The sequence below is a fragment of the Oenanthe melanoleuca genome, chromosome 3, assembly GCF_029582105.1.
Source record: "Oenanthe melanoleuca isolate GR-GAL-2019-014 chromosome 3, OMel1.0, whole genome shotgun sequence".
In the NCBI taxonomy this organism is placed as follows: Eukaryota; Metazoa; Chordata; class Aves; order Passeriformes; family Muscicapidae; genus Oenanthe; species Oenanthe melanoleuca.
Window position 1 is genome coordinate 62,928,766 of NC_079336.1, and position 22,151 is coordinate 62,950,916.

At 38.4% G+C, this 22,151-nt stretch overlaps 1 protein-coding gene across 2 annotated transcripts in view; it reads left to right on the forward strand.

The window, feature by feature from the left end:
- GRM1 (glutamate metabotropic receptor 1) overlaps positions 1 to 22,151 on the forward strand; it is a 179,675-nt gene that overhangs the window by 130,042 nt on the left and 27,482 nt on the right. For both annotated transcript variants that reach the window (XM_056488619.1, XM_056488620.1), the window contains exons 5-8: positions 4,674 to 4,920; positions 10,781 to 10,949; positions 12,808 to 12,934; positions 18,443 to 19,373. In XM_056488619.1, the coding sequence (XP_056344594.1) occupies positions 4,674 to 4,920; positions 10,781 to 10,949; positions 12,808 to 12,934; positions 18,443 to 19,373 (1,474 nt within the window). The remainder of the gene's footprint in view (positions 1 to 4,673; positions 4,921 to 10,780; positions 10,950 to 12,807; positions 12,935 to 18,442; positions 19,374 to 22,151) is intronic.

Here is a 22,151-nt window from a genome sequence, read left to right on the forward strand (position 1 = left end):
TATGACACTAGCACCTCTCTTCACAGACATGCAGGCAGGAAGATGAGCAAATTTTCTCAGAGCCACTGGGGGTTCTTTTGTTTCCTTGAAGTTTTTCAATTTCATTTCTGTTGGGCCTGACCAGAGTTCAAGCAAGTTGTTAAGGGCTTTTTCAAATGGATCCAATTTCTGACAAGCTTGAAGCATTGGCCACCTCTGTAGGAAGCCTCTTCCAGTGTTTGGATACCCTGTGGTAAAGACAGTGGATGGTGGGACTGAAGGGGAGCATAAGGAACCCGCCTTCACAATTTATCCAATGCATATGGACATTTGCTATGAGCCTGAGTACTGCTCTATCAGTTAATACCTGGCATTTTTTTGGGGGAGCCCCCTCTTTACTCCTTGGCATATGCAACCCAAGTATGGGAGATTTATTTTATTTCATTTCATTTTCCTAATGAAATTTTGCCCCAGTTGTCCTTCCAGAATTTTTTTTTTTTTTTTTGGCATAAATTAGCACTCATATTGAATGCAGCCATCACCCATATTGTAACTTACAACAAAGCTAAAATCTCATTTGGCCTTCCCATGAAGCATGGCAGTCCTCACTGCCAGGATCACTGCAAATTGAGAAAGCAGTATATACAGTTTTTAATACCTTCATACCTCTGTCAGGACCACCTGAAATGAAGATAATTTTTATGACAGCTGATAACTTCTTATTTCACCCTAAGTATTCAGCAGATGACCATAGCAGACCATAAAACTGGCTGCCTATTCCAGATGAAATATTATCCTTTACAACAATTTTGCTGAACAGATTTTGGCTTTTTAAGCTGATCAAGAGTCATCTATGAACAGACTGTGTTCTTTATCAAATGTGTGTGTTTGCTCAAAATTTGCCAACTGGCTAGGTACTCATCAGATTCCCCAACCAAAATGTTTTTAGATTTATTTCCATCACAAATTCTCTCCTGCCCTAACCTTTCTGAGGACTACAAAAGAGTAATACTTGGTGCTGAATTTTATATTGAATATGAAGAGACATCACCTATCTTTACTTTTACATGATAGTTAACTCATGTCTTGCCATAATTCCAATAGCATAATTTTTCTTTATTTCACTTTGTCAAGTGGGATTTGCAAAATGGGCTCTCTGTTCTCAAGAGCGATGTTAGCACCACACTGACTTCATAGCAAAAGCACTAAACTAAATTCATGACTGCTTCACAGTCACATCTTTCTAAGGACTTAGCTGAAGCTGCTGTTAGTTAGCTGTGAGGTGCATTATAGTAAATGGAAATATTAACAGTAAGTTTCATGAAAATTTGGACTCTTTTTCTCTTCCTACTTCCCCCTGTACTTCAGTATCACTTTTAGCACTATTGGGAACATTTTTCAGTTGTGTGCAGCCAGGATATGGTGTTTGGTTTTTTTGTTGGGTTTTGTTTGCTGTTTTTTTCTTTTTTCCCCTTCCAGATATTAGTATATGTGTGTACGTGCCCTCATCCTCCAAGATTTACTGACAGAAACAGACTAAAATCAAAATTTAAAAAATGACCCAAAATACTGAGAAGCTGTTAAGCTTAGATTTTTAAAGGAAGATTTACATTACATGCAATAGAAAATTATGTAAGTGTGGTATTTAGGACACCTGAATTCTTCAAGGTCATGCAAAAATTAATGGTCTAATTTGAGTGACTTCAATTAATCCAGTATTCACATAACTTATGACTTACAGTTTTTCTTTGCTCTGTGAAAGCTAAGATCTTTAAAATTAAAAAAAAAAAAAATAGGAAGAAAGCTAACAAAATATTTTTCTATTAGTCGTTGTAGATCGATTATATTTTCTTCCAAGGGCTGAGAAACAAAGAAAAAAATAATTTCACTGTTCAGAGTTTTGCTTTGCTCTTTGCTACATTTCAAAGATTTACTGAGGAAAAACACAACTGTATATGACAAATATAGTAATACTTTTGCATTTATTAAAAACCCTATGCCCTATGAAACCTTTATTAAACATGGTTTTATCCTGGCTGAACAAAATTACATTATTTCTTTTGTTTTAAAAACCCACACATTTCTTACTGATTTTCTTAAGTGAATTTTACAGATTCAAATGCATAAGCGTATCGATAACTTACAATGATGAAAATTAAATAGAGTGGATTTTGACTCTGGGAAGTTAAGTTTAGGGAAAGCATGACTTCTCATTCTGGATATACTGGAAAATCTCTTATTTACATACAAAGATTTTTATATTACTGATCTGGAGACAATTCATCCAGACAATTCATATGTTGCTTTTCACTACAATACAAATACTTCTACATTAAGGCAGTCACCTCTGCAGTGTGGGATTGTATGCTTGCATATTAATTTAGATGTTTATTCCAAAATAGTCAAAAGCAAATCCTTCAGTCATCAAATATGTGTTCTCTTTGGAGGTACGCATATTGTATTGAAATATGATAGTACAAAGTATGTTTTGCTGAATGAACACATACTTAAGGGAAAAGGCCAGTTTTAAAACATTGGCAAGTCGAAGAGTTACATTTTGTTTTTTACCTCCATCACCCACATGAATGCTTGGCTCAGAAAACACATGGGTGCTATCCTTATCTCTTGCAAGTATTACTGGTGTTTATGCTTCTTTGAAAATTATTTTTAACTGATTAAAAATTTGAGGAAGATCTGAGATAAATTTTCATGTAGAAAAGGGTAGATAGTGAGTGCTGTGAAATGTCTGGTTTGGTGATCTCTTCCACAACCAGCTGCTTCACAAGAGGACTGCTATGCCAAGCCTCGGTTCTTTCTGCCTCTCATTCACTTAGCGACTGAGAACAATTTCATTTTCTAGCTACAAGAAAGCAGAATCAGTGATAAATTCATAGTGTACCAATCCTATGGGACTAATCAGCCGATAAAACACACCAACAGATACTTTATTGAGACTATATATATTAGCACATACAGGCATACAGATATCTAGGCTATGCTATACATAAGTGAGGGTGCACATGCACTGGCATGATCTCTGCTTCCCTGGGTGAATGTTCTGTCGTCTTGTATACCAGGTTTTTATTCTTTCTGTATTTCTCAACGTGAATCTGATTCAAATCAAGCGATTTAAATGGGAGCTGTGAACCTTCTCACACAGAAAGTGGCAGATATGTTACCTCTGGAAAGAATTTCTTTCTATTTCTTTCAAGCTGCTCCTTGCTTGGTGGTACTGGTGGTGAATGTATGGCACTGAGAAGCAAATGAACTCATTCAGTCAGATTATGCTATATTCACAAAGCTTTTTAAATTCGCCAAAATAGTTACTGAGGCAAAATTTTCTTGCCCAGCTGCAATGCAACCTGGGGAAAGCAAGATAGACATCCCTGAATTTGGTCTCTCTTCTGTCCTAATGAATTCCCAGCTGGTATTTCTGAGTTTTAGGGCAAGCAAACTAAGAAGACCTACCAAATCAGAGCCTTTTCCAAGGATAGGTGTAAGGACAGTCTTTATGGCTTGATTTGAAAGCCATATCCATAGGTACGTTAGGGTAAGGAACTATTTTTTAACTTGAAAGTTTTGGTGAACTTGCAGATTTTTACCTCCTTTCATCATATTAAAATGACAAATATCTTCTCCAACCTGGATTTGAGAAGTGTCAATTAACACCTAGTCTCTCACACATCCTACTTCCCTGGTGTACACAAGGTGTTACTGAGACAAAATAACAGAGACTGGATTGCAATTGCCTGTTAAACATCGAGTAACGTCGGAGGCCTGCAGATAAAAGCAACTTGCAGTTTGGAGCATATTGTGACTGAATGACTCAAGGGGTAAGAAACAAAACAAGGATGTTTCTTACTTCCAGCTGCCTTGGGACCCCTCAGCACAGGTGTGCAGTGCCTTGGGGTCAGTGCTGGCAGTGCTCTGAGCAGTGCAGCTGGCAGAAGGCGAGCAGGGAGCAGCACAGGACCCAGCAGGGTTCGATGTGAAGTGCAGCCAAAATCAGCACCTCTGACAGTGCCAGCCCAGCTGCAGATCAGAGGGAAAATCTATGTGTGGAAAAAACCTCTAATCAGAGGAAGGAAACTTCAGTGTCAGCTCAGGCTGCAGTTACACAAAAACTCAGCATTACAAACTTTCTAGCAATCCTATACTGGCATATCTACTACCACTTTTAACTAAAATTACTTTTTCTGATAACTCAAGAAGAGATGCTGATTTATGTTGTTTAGCTATTAAAACTGAATGGGACATGGCTATCTCGAGCCTGAAAAACATGAGATTAAAAAAGAAATATTCTAATGTTAAAAAAAGTCAAATTTTCAAGGAAATCACTTTAAAAAATTGTTCCAGTTGAAATCTGTCTTCTTGATTAACCTTCCATAAAATAAATAACATTGTGGAATGACAAAGAAAAAGTCAAAAAAGAACAAATAAAAGATGACAACTCAATTAAACAGGTGCTTTCTCATGAAGCATTTCACTTTTAATGAATTCAAGATTTCTGGGGTGGTGGTGGGCAAGTGTTTTATCTATGTATTTATTTAAAATCTCTGTCTGGCACCTTGTTTATGCCTCTAAAGACTTATAGGAGAAAGAAGGAAATCTCTTTTTATATATCATCGCTTTTTCATACTTTCATGTCATTTCAACTTTCTTTATAATAATACTTTTTTTTCTTACTATTGTAGGCAATGAGAGCTTAGAAGAAAATTATGTGCAGGACAGTAAAATGGGATTTGTCATCAATGCAATATACGCTATGGCTTATGGACTACAGAATATGCATCATTCCCTTTGCCCCGGACACGTTGGATTGTGTGATGCTATGAAACCAATTGATGGCAGCAAGCTCTTGGAGTTCCTCCTCAAATCCTCATTCATTGGTGTTTCTGGAGAAGAAGTTTGGTTTGATGAGAAGGGAGATGCCCCTGGAAGGTAAAGAGGTTTCAACTCAACTCATTAAACCAGAGGGTGGGAAGTGGGAATGTTACTGTGTTTGGTGATGTAGATTTCTTTGGCTTTTATTCTGAACCACAAAGCATGGACCAGTCTTTCCAACAGCCAGGAATAACACTGGCAACACATGGTATCTTTTATTGGGGCAGGAACTACAGTAGAACCTATAAATTTCTAGTGCTGCAGAGGATGACAAACCTTGTAACTCACAGACTTCTGTTGTGCAAGGTACTATTGGGTCTCAGCATCAGGGTTTTGGTATGTATAAAACCTAACAGAAATAATTGGAATTTAATGAATCATTTACCTGATGTGGTTTTGAATAGAGGGCTGTAGAGCAGATCCTTTTCCAACTGGAGCTTTGCTGAAACCCTGCCAGAGACTATTTAGTGTTGATTGGTAAGCTCCATTATGATCTCCTTAATTTGTTTTACTCTATATAGAATCAGATCATTCCCAGAATTTAAAGATAAGTCTGTGTAGAACAGGACAAATGATAGGGTTTTTTTGGCAGAAGTTTCTGTGTTTCACTCATTTGGGGTCTGCTCCCAGTCGTGGCAGCTGCTATTGTTTAGCCCTCCCAGCAGATACAGGATGTACCCAAGCAGTGGGTGAGGCAGGACCTTGGTGGACTTGGATGTCATCTTTGTTTCTCTTACGGGAGCAAATTGACAGGGATCTTTCATTTAGTTTTGTGGGTTCTATTTTAAGACATGGATTTTTTGTTTGTTTTCTTTTTTATAAATACATTTAATTCAGCTGCTGAAGTACAAAATCCATTATTAATTGAAACCTACCCAGGGATTGCTTCACTGAAGTTTGTTTTCCTACTGAGTTGTTAAAGTGTTATAAAAGGCTCTCTCACTCCATCTTTGGGCTTATTGCATAAGTGCATCTGTGTGCCAGCACCACACAAAGGGAGGGCTCTGGAGCAAACAAGAGTTTTAATGTCTTTTCATGTCTCCAAAGAGTCTTCATAAGACAAGTGGTCTTAAAGATACTCTTATCTCTATTACTGGGTTTTATTAGCAAAACTGGCCAATCTACTACCATTTTCTAGATTATTTTTTTCTATTGTCCTATTTAAGCAGTACATACATTTGAACAGTTTGTTACATTTAATTAGTAACCAAAAGCTAGTCAGTTTGGTCTTGTTGAGTTTTGACTTCAGAATTTTTTTAGTCAAAGATAGAGATCAGTTAAGTTAGGCTTTGAAAGTAGAAGCAAGCAATTCCCTTACATTTGAACACATACTTACCGACACAAATGCATAAATCAAGTCTTTGCACATATAATTTAGATAATATAGAGAAATTACTGCTTAGTGTAGCTTTATGCTTTTTGCACACTATTTGTGTCCATAAAAGCATTGCTCCAGCTTTGCAAATGCTGCATTTTCTGTCTGTTAGCTATTTGGTTTGATGTTTGGATGTAATTTTCCAATTTTAGCCTAATTCTTATTTATTATTTTGTCACCCAAGAGCATTTCCACAACTCTCATCAGTACCAAGCATAGAATTAGATTGAGCAGTTGCTGAATTCAAAACATAAGAGAGTTTTATATAAGGATATGACTCTGAATATGCCAGAATGATGGAATTTATTCCATCCATCATTTTGGTCTATAGAAAGGTTCATTTTTCTTGATTCCTTGGCCTACTTAGACTTTGATAGGTTATTTTAGATAGGAGGTTTTTTGTTATTGTTCCTCATTTGTATTTTCACAGTTGGAGTTAGCAAGTTTGGGGAAGGAAATTAAATTAAACTTTTTGTTATTCAGTCTGTAATCCTTGGATCAATCTGTGGCATTTATGGCTTGGGCAATATCGTATCAGGGAATGGCTATGTGTATATGAACTGTGATCTGCACAGTCTGTCAGATCCTTGTATGGCAACAGTGGTTTAAGAGAATCACCTGCAGCTTCAGACTGGCTGTAGTAATTCCACAGATTTGTGTGGAAAGTCCCTTTGTGGGTCAGTGAACAAACCATAGCACTATGTCAATACCCAAAAGAACTTTTGTACCTCAGCAAAATAGAAAGATACATACAGCACCTAAATATAACAAAGTTGGCCTGCTATGAAATTTCCTAGTTTTTTGGCTTTTCTATGCAAGTGCAAGAATGTCACACAAATGTGTAAAAAGTTTTTAGATATCTTGTCCTCAAATCATGTGAACAAACCAACTTCACAAGGTAGCATAATATTCCTTCTTAGAAGGCAGCCACCTTTCTCATAATTTTCAAAATCTTCGAAGTTCTTTAAGCAATTGACTCCCACAAACTTCTAATTATCATCATCATGATTAAAGCAGATAGAGTTGCCTGTAGTTATGTTTGTCTGACACTCTCATAATTCCCTGTTTTGAATCCTGTACAGCTTCATGAAACCTTAACCATTTGTTTAAATACAATTCTTTTTCTGTCTCAGGCTCAATTCATGGTTTCAAGGTTAAATCAGAATGAGATTGGAAAACACAAAGCATGTAACCAAAGATGTATTTCTTCTGTGAAGAATCTTTTCTTTGAATATCTCTTATGCAGAAATATGAAGCAAACTTTTACTGGAAGGGCACAAATGCAGTCATTCGTGACTGCACTGCCTCTGGGAAAAAAAATGACACGGATGTAACTCTGGAAACTCAGCTGTGTGTGCTTGTTATACTGTCATTAAGAACATGCTGGTAAATTTGCTGCACTTTTTACTTTCATTGAGTAGCTCCCATTTCCTTTCTCTGTAGCAATCACATCACTCAAATTTCCAGAAATGGCTGGAGAAGTTGTGAAGGATGCAATAGCTAACACAATATCCTTCTCTGGGATACAGAGATATCTTTTTAGCTCTGGTCAATTCTAGGTAATTTCCTCCTTTTACCTTGTGGTCGAACCTTACCTCTCAAGAACAAATGATTTGCATAGAAATCTGCCCATAAAATGCTTCATGACAACAGGCAGGGGAACTTTCAGCCCTACAATGGACCTTTGATATGTGGAGAAATGCTGAGGTTCACAAAACTAAGAGAAAAATTTTACCTAAGTAATATTTCATCTTAACTAGACTTGGACTTATAACCATGTAGGTCTATTTAGTTCAAAATTTCCAGTAGTTGTTCAGGCTTCAGTCATGACAACACTACCTACTCCAACGCTTTGAGTAAATAATCAATTTTTACCTTATGCAAAGCCTTCAAACTCGCTGGTAAGCAATTTTTTTTTTTTCAAATATGCATTTTTTTTTTTTATAAATTGGATTCATTGGTGGTTATTTCAGCTATTTACATCCCAGCATTGCTCAGCATTGCTCTTCTCTGTCCTGTCTTCCAGGATAGCAAGCATCAGTACCACTCTGGTATTAAGGCTATGGAAAAAGGTAACTTCAACAATCTCAGATTAACTAGAGTAAGAGTGTGCTGTGACCAGCCGATTTATATTCTGGCTTGCCTTACAAGTAACTTGTTCATATGACACCATCTATTGGGTCACATCATTTCTTAATATACCAGAGACCTTGCTGTTATATTAAAAGAAGAATTAATTTTCTTACCCACTGAAGGTTTTAATGGCTTCTTTAAATGCTGCCATGTGTGTGTGAAATACAACTGCCTCCAAGAAGTCTCACTCTCTGAGAGCTTCGCAGCTCTTGTCAAACCCACTTCTTTTAGGGTCATAATTTTTATCACGGACACAATTGTTCGAGTTGTACATAGGTGAACAAGGGGATGGGAGGAAGTATTCCAGCACTGAATTTGTCTTTTCTCAAAGCACAGGTTTTTCATTAAGAAAAAGAAGGAAAGGATAAAGAACTTAAGCACATCTCCATATACCAAGTGTATTTGCTAGACCACATTTTTCCACTTAAAATTCAAGCTGCATATCAAAGCTGCAAACATTGTACTACAACTTGTCATACCTCAAGACTGTGTAAGAGCTTTTAATCTACAGACTTTATTCTTTGACAGGTAACCTATAGGAAAGGGAATAGTATTACAAGAACTCAGAAGAAACTCTTAATTGATATTGCATTAATGTCACTCTGCCTTGTGATGTTTTTTTGTAAAATGAAAAAACATGTGTGGGCTCAAAAATTCCAGTAAGGGAATGTGAGGCTTTAGTAATCTAAAATTCTTCTTCCTGAATTACTTTTCTAGCCCAGAGTAACTCTTTTTGTATCAGTCTAATATAAGGTAAGACTAAAATTCAAGTACATTTTCCTTGCTAGGAATAGGCATGCATATTTCTACTGAGCTTTACTGCTCTCTGTTGAGTATCCATTATGAAATGCTTGACTCTCACTGCTTCTTGTTTTCCTGATTCTTCACAAGCCTGGAAACAGCAGGGTTTTTTAGGCACTTCCTTTAAAAGAACTGGGATACATGAAGCAATTGTTCACTAATGAATTTGAAATTTAGCCCTTTCCTAAGCAATCCTTTGATTAGTGGCCAATTCCCAACCAATGGAGCTGCCTCCTGCTTGGAGCTCCATAGCAGGGGTCCCTTTTCACATGGGATTCAGTGGAGCTCTGCAGTGGCACTGGCATTATCTGAGTATGCATATTTGCAAAACCAAGGTCTAATTACAGCTGTAAATATGCATTTCTTTAAATCATCTTTAACTAGAGAAACCCCAAAGACTTAGTTAAGAAAATTACTCTGCTCTACTCTAGAGAATAATTCTAGCACCTCTTCCCTCTGTGAAGTGCAGGGAGAGTTGAAATTTGCATATTTGAACCTCAAAATGGAAAAGAAACAAATATATGTTTCTCTTTGCTCACAACCGAACAACCCAATTTTATTTATGGCTCATATTTTGCTTGCTTTACCTTTCATTCTTAAAGCATGTACAAATTAGCAACATTTGTTATAGAGAAAAGATATTTTTCTCCAGAGACTGAGACAATCCAGTACAGAAGAGCAAGACAGTAAATCTCAGGCTTGGAAAATATAAGATACTTTGTTATTTTCAGCTCTAATGCTGATTCCTTGTTCTCAATGCTCTTTCTCTTGTCATTTATTAAACAAAGTCCTCCCCCTTCTCATCTTAAGAGACTAGGCTGTGGGTTTAGCCTCTTTTGTGGTTCTTCCTCTCTGTACACGCTCCAACATTCATTCTTCCATTTTTGCTTATTTCCTACAAAGAATCAAGCTACATTCTGTGGGTAAAAGAATGAATATAATAATAATAATAAGGAATGTACACACATCAGGTCCAGCACATTGAAGGCAATGGGGTAGGCTGGATGTTTATTGTAGCAGTTTTTTATGCTTTCCTTACCTTAGTCTTGGGAAGTGCTCTCCTACTTGCCTAGGGTGAGGAAGTAAATGTTGTGACTGAGGTGCTAACTTTTCCTGACAGAATCACTGGGCTGCATAATATGAATGATCGAACTTAGAGCTTGCAGATAACTTATGGCACACCAGTTTGTTTGGTTTGAGCATTTCTGCTTAAGAGCTCCCAGAAGGGCTATATTACAGCCTGCCTGCATGGAGACACCAAGTGAAGGTTAAAAAAGTTTTGATAAATTATTTGAAAACACAGCACCCACACATTGCCTACACGTGCATCTTCAGCAGAGTTTACTGTCTTTGGTGTGCAGTTTTCCTGGACACACAACTTTTTGCCACAGTTTTATGCAAGCAAGGCAGGCAGTCAGCAATTGTGTGCCAATCAGGGCTGACACTTCCTGTGATTCTGCTGCAAATCCTGAAGGACTCCAGGTTTTCGTGAAACCCAAGTCCCTGGTATTAAGGGATAATATGAATATATAGAGGCAGAAAAGAAGAGCTAGGTAAATTTTTGTCCTTTATGTTGCAAGACAGTGATTAATTGTTTTTTCCTTGCAGATATGACATCATGAACCTACAGTACATAGAGCCCAACCGCTATGACTACGTCCTCATTGGGACCTGGCACGAGGGCGTGCTCAACATTGACGACTACAGGATTCAGATGAACAAGAGCGGAATGGTCCGGTCTGTGTGCAGCGAGCCTTGCCTGAAGGGCCAGATTAAGGTGTGCCTCAGACACTTACTTCCTGCTCTAGAAATATGAATATCCAGTCAGCGTTTTTTCCTAAACCCAAGCAACCTCCTTTCAAGCCAATGGGTAGAACTTCAGGAAAGCCAAAATTATAGAACGACTCCTAGATTAATATCTTTCTTTAACAACACCATATACAGGCCCACGTTTTCTAAAATTACCCTTTGTAGGGATGCAGAACCTTCTAGCGTGCCAGAATTTGAGTTTCACCTTATGTGAGAAAGATTTTCACTTAGTCATTGCTACAACATTCAGTGGATGTGATTCACTTGGGGGCTGATCTTGAAAATATCGTGACCCATGGGAAACAGGTATTTTTTTCCAGCAATTACTCCTGCAAGGAAAAGTTGAAAAAAACTCAACAAACCCCACACATATTTGTATCTCATATTCACAACAAGACAAATGGAAACACAAATGAAATCACTCTGTGTTCATCAAAAAGTAGCACTTGCATCAGGCTACAAATAATTTGCTACCAGTCATGTCTGGATGGCATAGAGAAATGTTTCACCACTGTCAAAATGGTATGGATGAATTAAGTTTAAAATGGAAAGAAGCCCATTCAGCAAAATAGGCCTTCCTTTCTATTTTCATTTAATAAGCACATTTGAAGCTTTTTATTTCTATATTGCTAATCTAAGCAATAGGCAACTGATGATTTGGCAAAGGCACAGTGACACACTGCAGCATCTTGGAGGAGAAACATTATTGGTATTTACCACCCTCCAAAACATTTTTCCCTGTTTTTGAGATTGTGCAGTTTGTGTATGTGTGTATATGTAAACATCATGCATACAAAATGCCAGCTTCAGCTCTCATTGAAGTCTATTGGACTGTCTCCACACACTGCATAAGGAAATGTTAACCAAAAAAAAAAAAAGCCTGCAAAGCCAGTATTCAATAAAACAAACATTTTGCATTTCACTCCTGTACTATCTCTGCATATAGATAGACAGGAAGATCTGGAAGAAAAGGCTGGATTCCTCCTTCCTGGCAAACAAGAACCGAGTCTTTGTCAGAGCCCTAGGAGCCAGAGATATCCTTAATCTTTCTTTCAGCCTCAGGGTAATGAAACTAGGAATCAAGACAAGGAAATAATCTTTTTGGCATTGGATCATTACATTTAGCAGCCCTTATAGCAAAGAAAGTTTTCAGGGATATTTGTCCCTAAGCGAGCTGTTCCGAAGTATGAGGTTGGTCACTGCTTAATTTATTTTTTTTCTGATAGAACCCAATAGATCCCTTTAGCAGAATGTTTTGCAAATTGTTCTTATTTTAATTTCTATTTATATTTGTGTTATGAACCCCAAAGAGACTTCCACATTAATTGGAATGTATGTATATGTGAATGTGCTAGTGTGTGCATGTATATATACGTATTTATATGCATGAATTACTCTTTGTTCTAATCTTTGATTTTGTTTACTGCTTTTTGCTATGCAATAGATATTAAGCATGGGCTGAGCTGCTTGTCCTGACCTCTGCCATCTCACAGATTGAGCCTCAAGTTTTACTGAAAATATGACATTCACTCTTGCCTCTGTACCAGAGGGAAAATGGTTTTGTACTTTTAACTCAGAACAGCTCTCCCCAAAACAAAATAAAATTGTCTCCGAGGTTATCCTTGAACTCCTAAGCACATATTTTAATACAGGGATCAATACAAAATCCTGATTTGTGTTTTCTAGCTGTTTGAAATGTGCCATACACAGGAATCCTGTCATGTTTTAAACAGTGCATTGTGTTATGTGTTTGCTGGGGGGTGGTGACGTGTGCCTCCTTGTTGTCTGATAGAGGATCAGAAATGAGGATGTATTCTGTATTGCAGGTAATCAGGAAAGGAGAAGTGAGCTGCTGCTGGATTTGCACTGCTTGCAAGGAGAATGAATTTGTTCAGGATGAATTCACGTGTAAAGCCTGTGAGCTTGGATGGTGGCCAAATGCTGACCTGACAGGTAGGGATGTGCCCCTCCAAATGCATTCTTTTTCTATAGGGCACAAGGAGAATGCTGTGTGCTGGACAGTAAGATGGGAGCATCCAGAGATATTGAAAGTACATATTTGGGCACACATTCCAGTGCAGTCTTTCAGCTTAGTGCAACAGCAGAGACAATAAAGACAGCAAAATTTCTGCCAAGAAGATATGTTATAGTCTGTCTGTTCCTTTCCTTCATTTAGCACAAGTATTAATAAAGCTGTTAAGACTGCTAATGAATTCAGCAGCATTTGCAGCAATTTAGCAGTGACTATCTCAAGAGTTCAGTGCATTCTTGTCATATTGACTCAATAATCTTTTCTGATCATTTTACCATGCAATTAGTAGCACTTCATCTGGGATTTCAGGACCTTCAGTAACTGATTACTGGACTCTTGTTTGGTATAACGATCGTTCCCACTGCACTCACTAGGAAGAGGAATTTCAACAAAATCCTGAGAAAAGCTGCCTGGAAAGAGTTAGCCTTGGTCTTCCTAGTGTATACTCTTTGCATGAGTTGCATGCTTTGGCATCCTTCTGTTTATTTTTTACCTATCAAGGTCAACCTCCACATCTGCTCTGGGTTTCAGAGCAACCATTACCCCAAAAAAATAGCTGCAACACGTTGAGAAGTATCATTCTGACCTTAACTTTTGCTTTGTATCACTGTAAAAGACTAGACCCACCTCTGCCCCATGTCACCTCTGCAAACCTTGGATGCCAGCATTCAGCAGGGCATTATTGCTAGTCAGAGAAACAATTACTTAGCCAAAGATCAAATGCGCAATTTAACACATCTTTGTCCTTTACCATGACTGGCTGACAGCTAGATGCTGCTGCAACATTTAGCACATGGACAAAATCCTCAAACTTCAATTAACTTGTTCTATGAGATACTTCAAGCTAGTTACTGAAGCTAAATGTGCTCTCAGGGCATGCATTTTGAGAGGGAAAGCTAGCCACTTCTCTGGGTAAAAATACACTCTTACTCACAAGAGACTGGGAAATGTGACACATTATCTGCCTTGGTTTTCTATGGAGAATAAATTATTGTCATGTCCCAGATGTGTGTGTAAATGTAAATTCTATACCTCTCACTCCCACCACCCTGCCCTGCCTCTGCTCTGTTTTGCAGCTAAACTGACAACAGTTTTGTCAGGGAACAGAAATCTCAGTGATTATTCAGACCTTTCAAGTTTCATGTCAGTGGGTTACTGTAGGGAGAGAATACATTCTGTAAGGGCCCAAATCACAGGAATGCATCTGGTATTAATGGAAACCAAAGAATCCACAGAACCTTTCATAATGCCCTGACCATTTGAAAAGCTTATATTTAATTCCAGGTCCTAGGACACCAGTGTCTGCTAATTTTAAAGCAGTATCTATACACAAACAGGTTTTGCTGGTCTTGAAGGTTCACAGAATTGTTTGTGTCTACTCTTCAGGGAAGAAAAAGGGATTTATTGACTAAGAAGGAGCCAGAACAAAAGCCTGGTGAGAGATCAATATGTACTTGAGAGAATATGGTTCAGTGCTACCAGCTGCTCAAAGTAGCTCAAAAGGGGTCACATCTAAACAACAGGCACTGCTGAAAAGAGTTGCGGAAAGAATCAGTGCTGGAAAAAATCTCCAGGGCATGTTGCAATCTATTAACTTTTAATGAAATCAGTAGATGACCTGCTGATTTGTGTTTCTTCTCAGCAAGGAGACTGGACTGCTGCTGTTCTAAAATCACAGCAACGTCAGCCAAATGACAGCATAGCCATCGACTTATTTCCTAGAGAACATTGAAACGGCAGTCTGCTCCCGCACTGCTTCTTCAGTCGGTCTCATTGAAGAAAAAACTTTATTTTTTAACCCCTAAAATTGATTTACTTGAACTATACTACAAAGTACAAAACTGTGAAAGGAAGCTGATGCCATCCTAATCTTTAGAAGAAGGTGATTTATCTAGATAAACTCTGTCTTTTGAACTTTGTGGGAGTCACCATTGGTATGATTTAATTTGGAATTCTCTTTTCTTGCCAGGACTCCCATCAAACATGTTTTTATAGCTTGATTTTATGTGTTGTATTCATACCCTGACAGTCGCCATAGCATCTAGACACAGACAGTAACATCTCACAGTGCAGATTGTTTTTCCCTTTGCCTTAAATCTTAAATACTATACAAGTACATGGTTTTAGACTCATTTTCCACCACAGATGGAGGCTTTAAAATCCTTAATCCTTTTAAGAAATGGGAAGCACATACTAACCTATTTCATAAAACGTGCTTTTCAAGGTGGTCATTTTCTCCATTTGAAATCAGTCTCTGTTGCTCAGCAATCATTTCCTGGCATTTTAATTTTATTTTTAAATGTGCTCATTTTTTTTTTTATCGCTTCCTTTAAATATGAATTCAGTGGAGTGGACTCAGCAGACACAAAGGATTTCTCACCACAGATGATGAAACCTTGACCTGAGAAATAGTCTCTAAAGCCAGTACCTTTGACCATGTGCCAAGAGAAATGTTTTATAGTACCAGAAATATAAGAAGGATGAATGTCAAGCTAGTAAGCTCAGTTTATATAAATCATTTTAAATAAGCACTAAAACTAGATGTGATAGGAAGATTTATAGTCTTATGAAAAGAATCATAAGGCTTGGGGGCCATCACTTACCTGGGATGTGTTAATGACCTCAGAAAACATCACAGATTCTCTTATTGTCCTTGTACTATGAATATAGTATTTAAAAAATTGATTAGCCTTCTTATCTTGGAAATTATTCACAGTTAAAATGCAGGAAAATTCATGAAAACTACAGACAGCTTTATAAAAACTAGCAGACAGCTTTTACCAGAAAATTTTAACTGTGAAGCTTTTGCTCTGATTTTTCTGACGTTTGGGTTAGTTGCTGACAGAGTGCCCTCTTTTTTCCCCCCTTTGTTTTGTTTTGTTTTGTAAATGCATGTACATTTTTGTGTGTATCCTCCCTCAGTCTCAGTGGGGGTCCAGAGCTCACTTTCTCCTTGCTGGAGAAACCTTCACAGGTGGTGACAACCAACTGTTAGCTGATAATAAGCAGTGTAGGGAACTTTTTGCAGTTTGTACAATATGTGGTTCTCCGGCTTGCTGGTGCACGGGAATTACACTGGTTTAATGAAACATTTCTAAGAAAATCTAACACAGTGTAAGCTTAAAGCAAACGATAGGCTTAACTACCATGTTAGATCTGGGTTAAGCCCCTGAAAATACAGTTTGAACTGGAATAATGTGAGTATGTCTTGATGTTGTTAAGCTTAAAGTCCATATTGAAACTTAACCCTTCCAACAACCACCAGCCAGCTTCTTGTATGAGAAGAGCTTCACATGTATTAATCAATGAGCAGCAGCTTCTGATCCTTAGTCTTTTATTAAATCATAGAGGAGTCAGCTTCCTGTCAGGGCTGCTGAGGCCAATGGCCAAAGGTTCATACTTCTAATAAAGAGGTTTTCTTCCATATTTCACTACAAAAGTACCTGTTAGAAGCACAGGTTTCCTATCTTTGTCTTTAACAGACCATATTGAGCAAAATAATTTTATTTATAGAACTTTCTCTTTATTTTATAGTATTTTCTGTATAAAATAAGACCTCTGGCAATCACTGCTATAATTTCTATTGTTTTTGATGTTACAGGCATGTGTAACAACAACACCTATAGTTAAGTCAGCTTGGAGACAAAGCATACAGAATTACAAGACCTTATTTCAGTTCATATGACATTGGCAGACATTAAACGTTCAAGTAGAAATTTTCCATGTCAGGATTTTGCCTTGGGCTGATTTTTTTTTTTTTTTTTTTTTTTTTTTTTTTTTTTTTTTTTAATTTCAACAAAAATAATTTTTTCTCCTCTTTCTCAAAATGAAGCTACAGTAAAAGTATTCAGCCCTGATCTATACCTTGTCTTGCTTCTCAATTATTTGGAAGGAAGGCCTTTACATTACAGTACAGGTATATACATTACAGTAGATATATCTGTTGGTAGTTTTGTGACACCATGTGGAAGATGCATATAAATCAGGCAAAACTGTGGGACTCAGAAGCTTTTAGTTCATAGGTGGTTTCTGCAAATAAGCTCCAGTCTGAGGAGGAAGAGACTGAGCATTACTTTTGCCCATCACAACATCAGGGCCCTTGTTAAGATCTAGCAGCAAAATGAGAGGAAAAATATGCCTCTCACACAAACTTGCTGACACTACCATTTTTCCCCTGTTCTTTTCAGCCATGTCCAACAACTCAGACAGGCAGAGTTCATGAACAGCCAGTCCAGGATGAGAAAAGCTGGACCAGCAGTTTGTAATGAAGACATCTGGGTGGAGAGGTGGCTAGAAAATAACTGAACTGTAAGGCAAACTGAGACAGGGATGGTGAGAGACTGGGAGGAAAGATACTTAGAGGTGGGGGAAAGGGAGAAAAGGTGAATTGCATCCAAGGAAAACTGGAGGAGGACAGAAACAAGAAGCAGGAGAGGCCATGAATACTTCCCTTGGGATAAAGGAATATGTTAAAAGCATTTCAGAGCTATTAAGTGGAGCATAGAAATTAGACAATGCCATAATGAAAGTTGTCTGTAACAGCTTCACAACCATAACATCTTATTAACACAAATGATTTTATTTTCTCTGTAGTGTTTATTGCTGGTATTACTTCAGCACAGTGAGGAAGATATCCAAAGACTCCTTTAACTTGAGTGTGGGAGAGAGAGGCTAAATACTGTCTTAAGAGATACCTATGTTTGCATGTCTGTACTAGTTAGAAAGGAGAGGCGTTCCAGTTTTTACTTGAAGGCATGCATATGCTGTGGGTTTGACTTTTCCAAGAGAATTAAATTATATTATTTAGTGGGAAAAGAATGAACAGAGGGTTTGAAAAAATAAGAATAAGATAATGTGAAGAGAAAAAAGCAGAAATGTACTAAGGAGATGTAGAATCTATGATATAATTCCATTAAAATTTTGTGTTTATTAACATTTTTCTGTACATAGACCTTGATTAATTTATATTATTTATAAAATCATTCTCAAAAAATATAGTAGATCAAACAATAGTGATTGTGGTAATGATTAAATAAATTAATCTGAGGAGGTAAAAACCTACCCATTTGCAACAATGCTTTCCCTGCTGAAAAGAAGAGATGATGGTGAGTTTGTCTGCATTCTGCTCCCAGCTGTTCCTTTGATATGCTGAGCTTGTAATCAGGTATCTCTAAACCCAGGTATTTCCAAATCTAATTTCCTGTTGCAGCATCATGAGGACATGTTTGGGACACCCAAAATGGATGGCTGTTTTTTGAACATATTTCATCCAAACTTTTCCATTTTGTAGTTCACTCCTTTGTAAAATGGTTTTAATAATCCTTGTCACATAGACTTATGCTAATGTTTGGATTATATTGAGATCCAGCAAAAAAGGTTCTTCCAGGAACTGCCTTTCTAACTCTCTGTTTCTCTTCTGTACACTGCAGGCTGCGAACCCATCCCTGTAAAATATCTCCAGTGGAGCAATATAGAGTCTATTGTGGCTGTGGTCTTTTCCTGCCTGGGGATCCTGGTCACCATGTTTGTCACCCTTATCTTTGTGCTCTACAGAGACACCCCTGTTGTCAAGTCCTCCAGCCGTGAGCTCTGCTATATTATCCTGGCTGGCATCTTTCTGGGTTACGTCTGCCCTTTCACCCTTATAGCTAAACCCACCACGACATCCTGCTACCTCCAGCGCCTCCTGGTGGGCCTCTCCTCCGCCATGTGCTATTCCGCCCTCGTGACCAAAACCAACCGCATCGCGCGCATCCTGGCGGGCAGCAAGAAGAAGATCTGCACCCGCAAGCCGCGCTTCATGAGCGCCTGGGCCCAGGTGGTCATCGCCTCCATTCTGATCAGCGTGCAGCTGACGCTGGTGATCACGCTGATCATCCTGGAGCCCCCCATGCCCATCCTCTCCTACCCCAGCATTAAGGAGGTTTACCTTATCTGCAACACCAGCAACCTGGGCGTCGTGGCTCCTGTGGGCTACAATGGACTCCTCATCATGAGCTGCACCTACTATGCCTTCAAGACTCGCAATGTGCCCGCCAATTTCAACGAGGCCAAGTACATTGCGTTCACCATGTACACCACTTGCATCATCTGGCTGGCCTTCGTGCCCATCTATTTTGGGAGCAACTACAAGATCATCACCACCTGTTTCGCAGTGAGCCTGAGCGTGACGGTGGCTCTGGGGTGCATGTTCACTCCTAAGATGTACATCATTATAGCCAAGCCTGAGAGGAACGTCCGCAGTGCCTTCACCACCTCAGATGTGGTGCGTATGCATGTCGGGGATGGCAAGGCACCTTGCAAGTCCAACACTTTCCTCAACATATTCCGGAGAAAGAAGCCAGGGGCTGGAAATCCAAAGTAAGTGGATTGACTGCAGGTACACATCTATCTGTATATGTCCCTCTCTTTGCCATCCTCTCTTGGTTGACTGTAGTCTCCTGATAGTAAGGTATGTAACAGTTTTTTATCTCACATGTAGCAGAGAAGTGGAAATGACCATCTAGTTCTAAGCACCAGATGGATATTGACATATTGCTTATTATCTTCTCTCCTGCTCTGAAGGCAGCTCTGTGCACAGCTCCCTCTACTACTGGGGCAGGTCAGGCAGTGGCAGAGTAACCAAACTCCATTTGCAGCTTCTTGCTTCTCCTTCTCCTTGTCACATGTGCCTGTGACAGGGATCTCACGGCCTAATGTGCAGCTGCTCTACAACATGTTCAAACTGAAGTGCTACTGTAGCCTTTTAGAAAAAAAACTCTGAATGCTTGTAAATCACATGTACTTGCCTAAGGGCACTGGAATGTGTGTGAAAGCTGAGGACTGAACATTAGTTTTTAAGGTAGTGTATTGTGACAGTCCTCATGACTGTGATTCAAAAGCACTCTCCATGCTATCCCTGTGCTCTATTTAATACTCAGCATTATGAGCAATACCCTTACTCATCAATCGTGTAAATCTCTCCATGTTCTCAAACTCAGCGTTGGTGTGAAAGTTGTGGAAGTCAACTGATGGTGAAAATGAACTTGCATTCACATCTATAGAACTCGTTATTTTCCTTGCTAATCATTAAAAGCAACCCAGATGCAACAGAGTGAGAGAGAGAACTGTTACTTCAAACAGCATCTTCCTGTGAGAAACTCTCTGAAAATTTGCATTCTTTGTTATCTTATTGTTATTTAATCTTTAAAGAACCACCATAGGGCTAGAGTTGAGCTTAGATGATTTTCGTCCCAATTAAAATTAAAAAAGCACCAGTGAAACATCTATTTCTGAGCTTCCCAATAGAATTAAAATTCAGTTGATTTCCAGTTTTTTTGGGATCTGCAGGTTTCTCTGAGTCACTTAGTTTGGTTTTGATTCAATTTGCATAAGAACCATTTTCTTCTGTCCTTGTGATGGACATAATACTGTAGAAAACCCATGCTGTGATCAATTTTGTCTTTATGCTACTTCAGTACATTTTATTTTTTTCCTAGAGGAGGGTCAGAAGGGAAGGGAATGAAGACATAAGTGACCCAAATACACAGCTCAGTGTACCACAGAGGCCACATCAAGGCTGCTGACTCCAGAGCTAGACAGAGAGAGAGCAGGAAATGGTGAGCAGCCCTAGCAGCCACCACTTGCAGGGACATGGCCAAAACTCTCTGTTTCCCTAGAGCTTGAACTCCATGCAAATAGAAAGATGGAGCCTGATTCACCTTCCTCTGACTCTATGGTAGTTAGATGGGGACTGACATCTGTTAGAAATGAGTGTGGTGTCCCTGCAGTGTGGTTTCTGGCTAACAGTTCTGGTTTCTTTAAGTTGATGTCTGTCAAAAAAAGAGCACTTTTGAATATTTTAGGTCATGAGACACTTAATAACTAATTATCTGTTCTGTTTAGTCTTCTTCTACCTTTATTTAAAAAAAAAGAAAGCAATTTAAAAGATCCAAATATGATATACTCAGAATACAGTTCTTAATATGAGAGAATATTACATCCTGTTCAAAAGCTGAGCTTCTCCCTCATCATTGTCAGCTTTAAAACTCGACAGGGCTTACCTGAGCTTTTTAGCAATTAGTTTGTTATATGATTTTAGTAAGATTTTCTCAACCTCTCTGTTAAGCCTGTGTGAGTGTTATAAAACAAAAAAACTCTACAGAGTTTTAAGTTGCTTTTCTAACTAAAAGCTCAATACCTAGTTAATATGCCTTTTTTTCCTCAGGTTGAACATCCATGTCTTTTATACAGCCAAATTCCCACCTCTGACCTAAACCTCTTGTGCAGTTACTGCATGTTCTTCCCCCAAACCAGCACAGGTGCAGAGGCACTGTGGGATTGCTGATTGAAAAGGGCATCTCTCTGTTCATGGGCATGAAGAACTGAAAGAAGTTTAATAGACAAGCATGAAGCTTTGAAAGAAAGCCACAAGGCAAAACAAAAAGTAATTTCAGGGCTTTGGAGGGATTTTTTAGCTCCTAGCTGAGTCCATTGCAAAGTTTCTGAGGACATTGTGACAACAGATAAAATAGTGAGTCACTGGAAATCAAGGAGGAAAAGGTAGAATTTGCTGTAGCCTTTGAAGCACCTAGATAACTCTGATGTGTAACCTTGTCCTTCCTGAAACAGGATTTAAAGCTACTGCTACATACTCAATGCCCACAGGAATGAACTCCAGACTGATTTTCAATGGTTTTGTTTGTGTTTTTTTTGTTGTGTTTTGTTTGTTGATGTTTTGGGTGGGCTTTTTTTTAAATTTGGTTGGGTTTGTTTGTTTGTTTTATTTCCCTGTCAAAATCTGGGATTGATTTGCCATGTTTTCAGTAATTCTAATCACTGTAAGTATGTTGTTCTGCTTCTAGATTCTTCAGTAGTCTCTTCTGTGGCCACGTTTTTCTGTCTGTAAGTGGCCAGCACTCAAAAGATTTCTCTTCTAGATGTATTAATCTATCTTCTTGTTATGTCTTCTCCCTCTTCCTAGCTTTTTTTTTCCTGCTTTTCAATTTTCATCTCTTTTCCTGCCTCTTCTCTGCTTAATCCATTGAATTCCAATTCCTAAACAGAAAAGTAGCATCCATCTAAATTAAATTGGTGTGGAAATATAGGGTTAAATTAAATTAATTTTAAAAATGGAAACTAGTTTACATTTACAAGGGC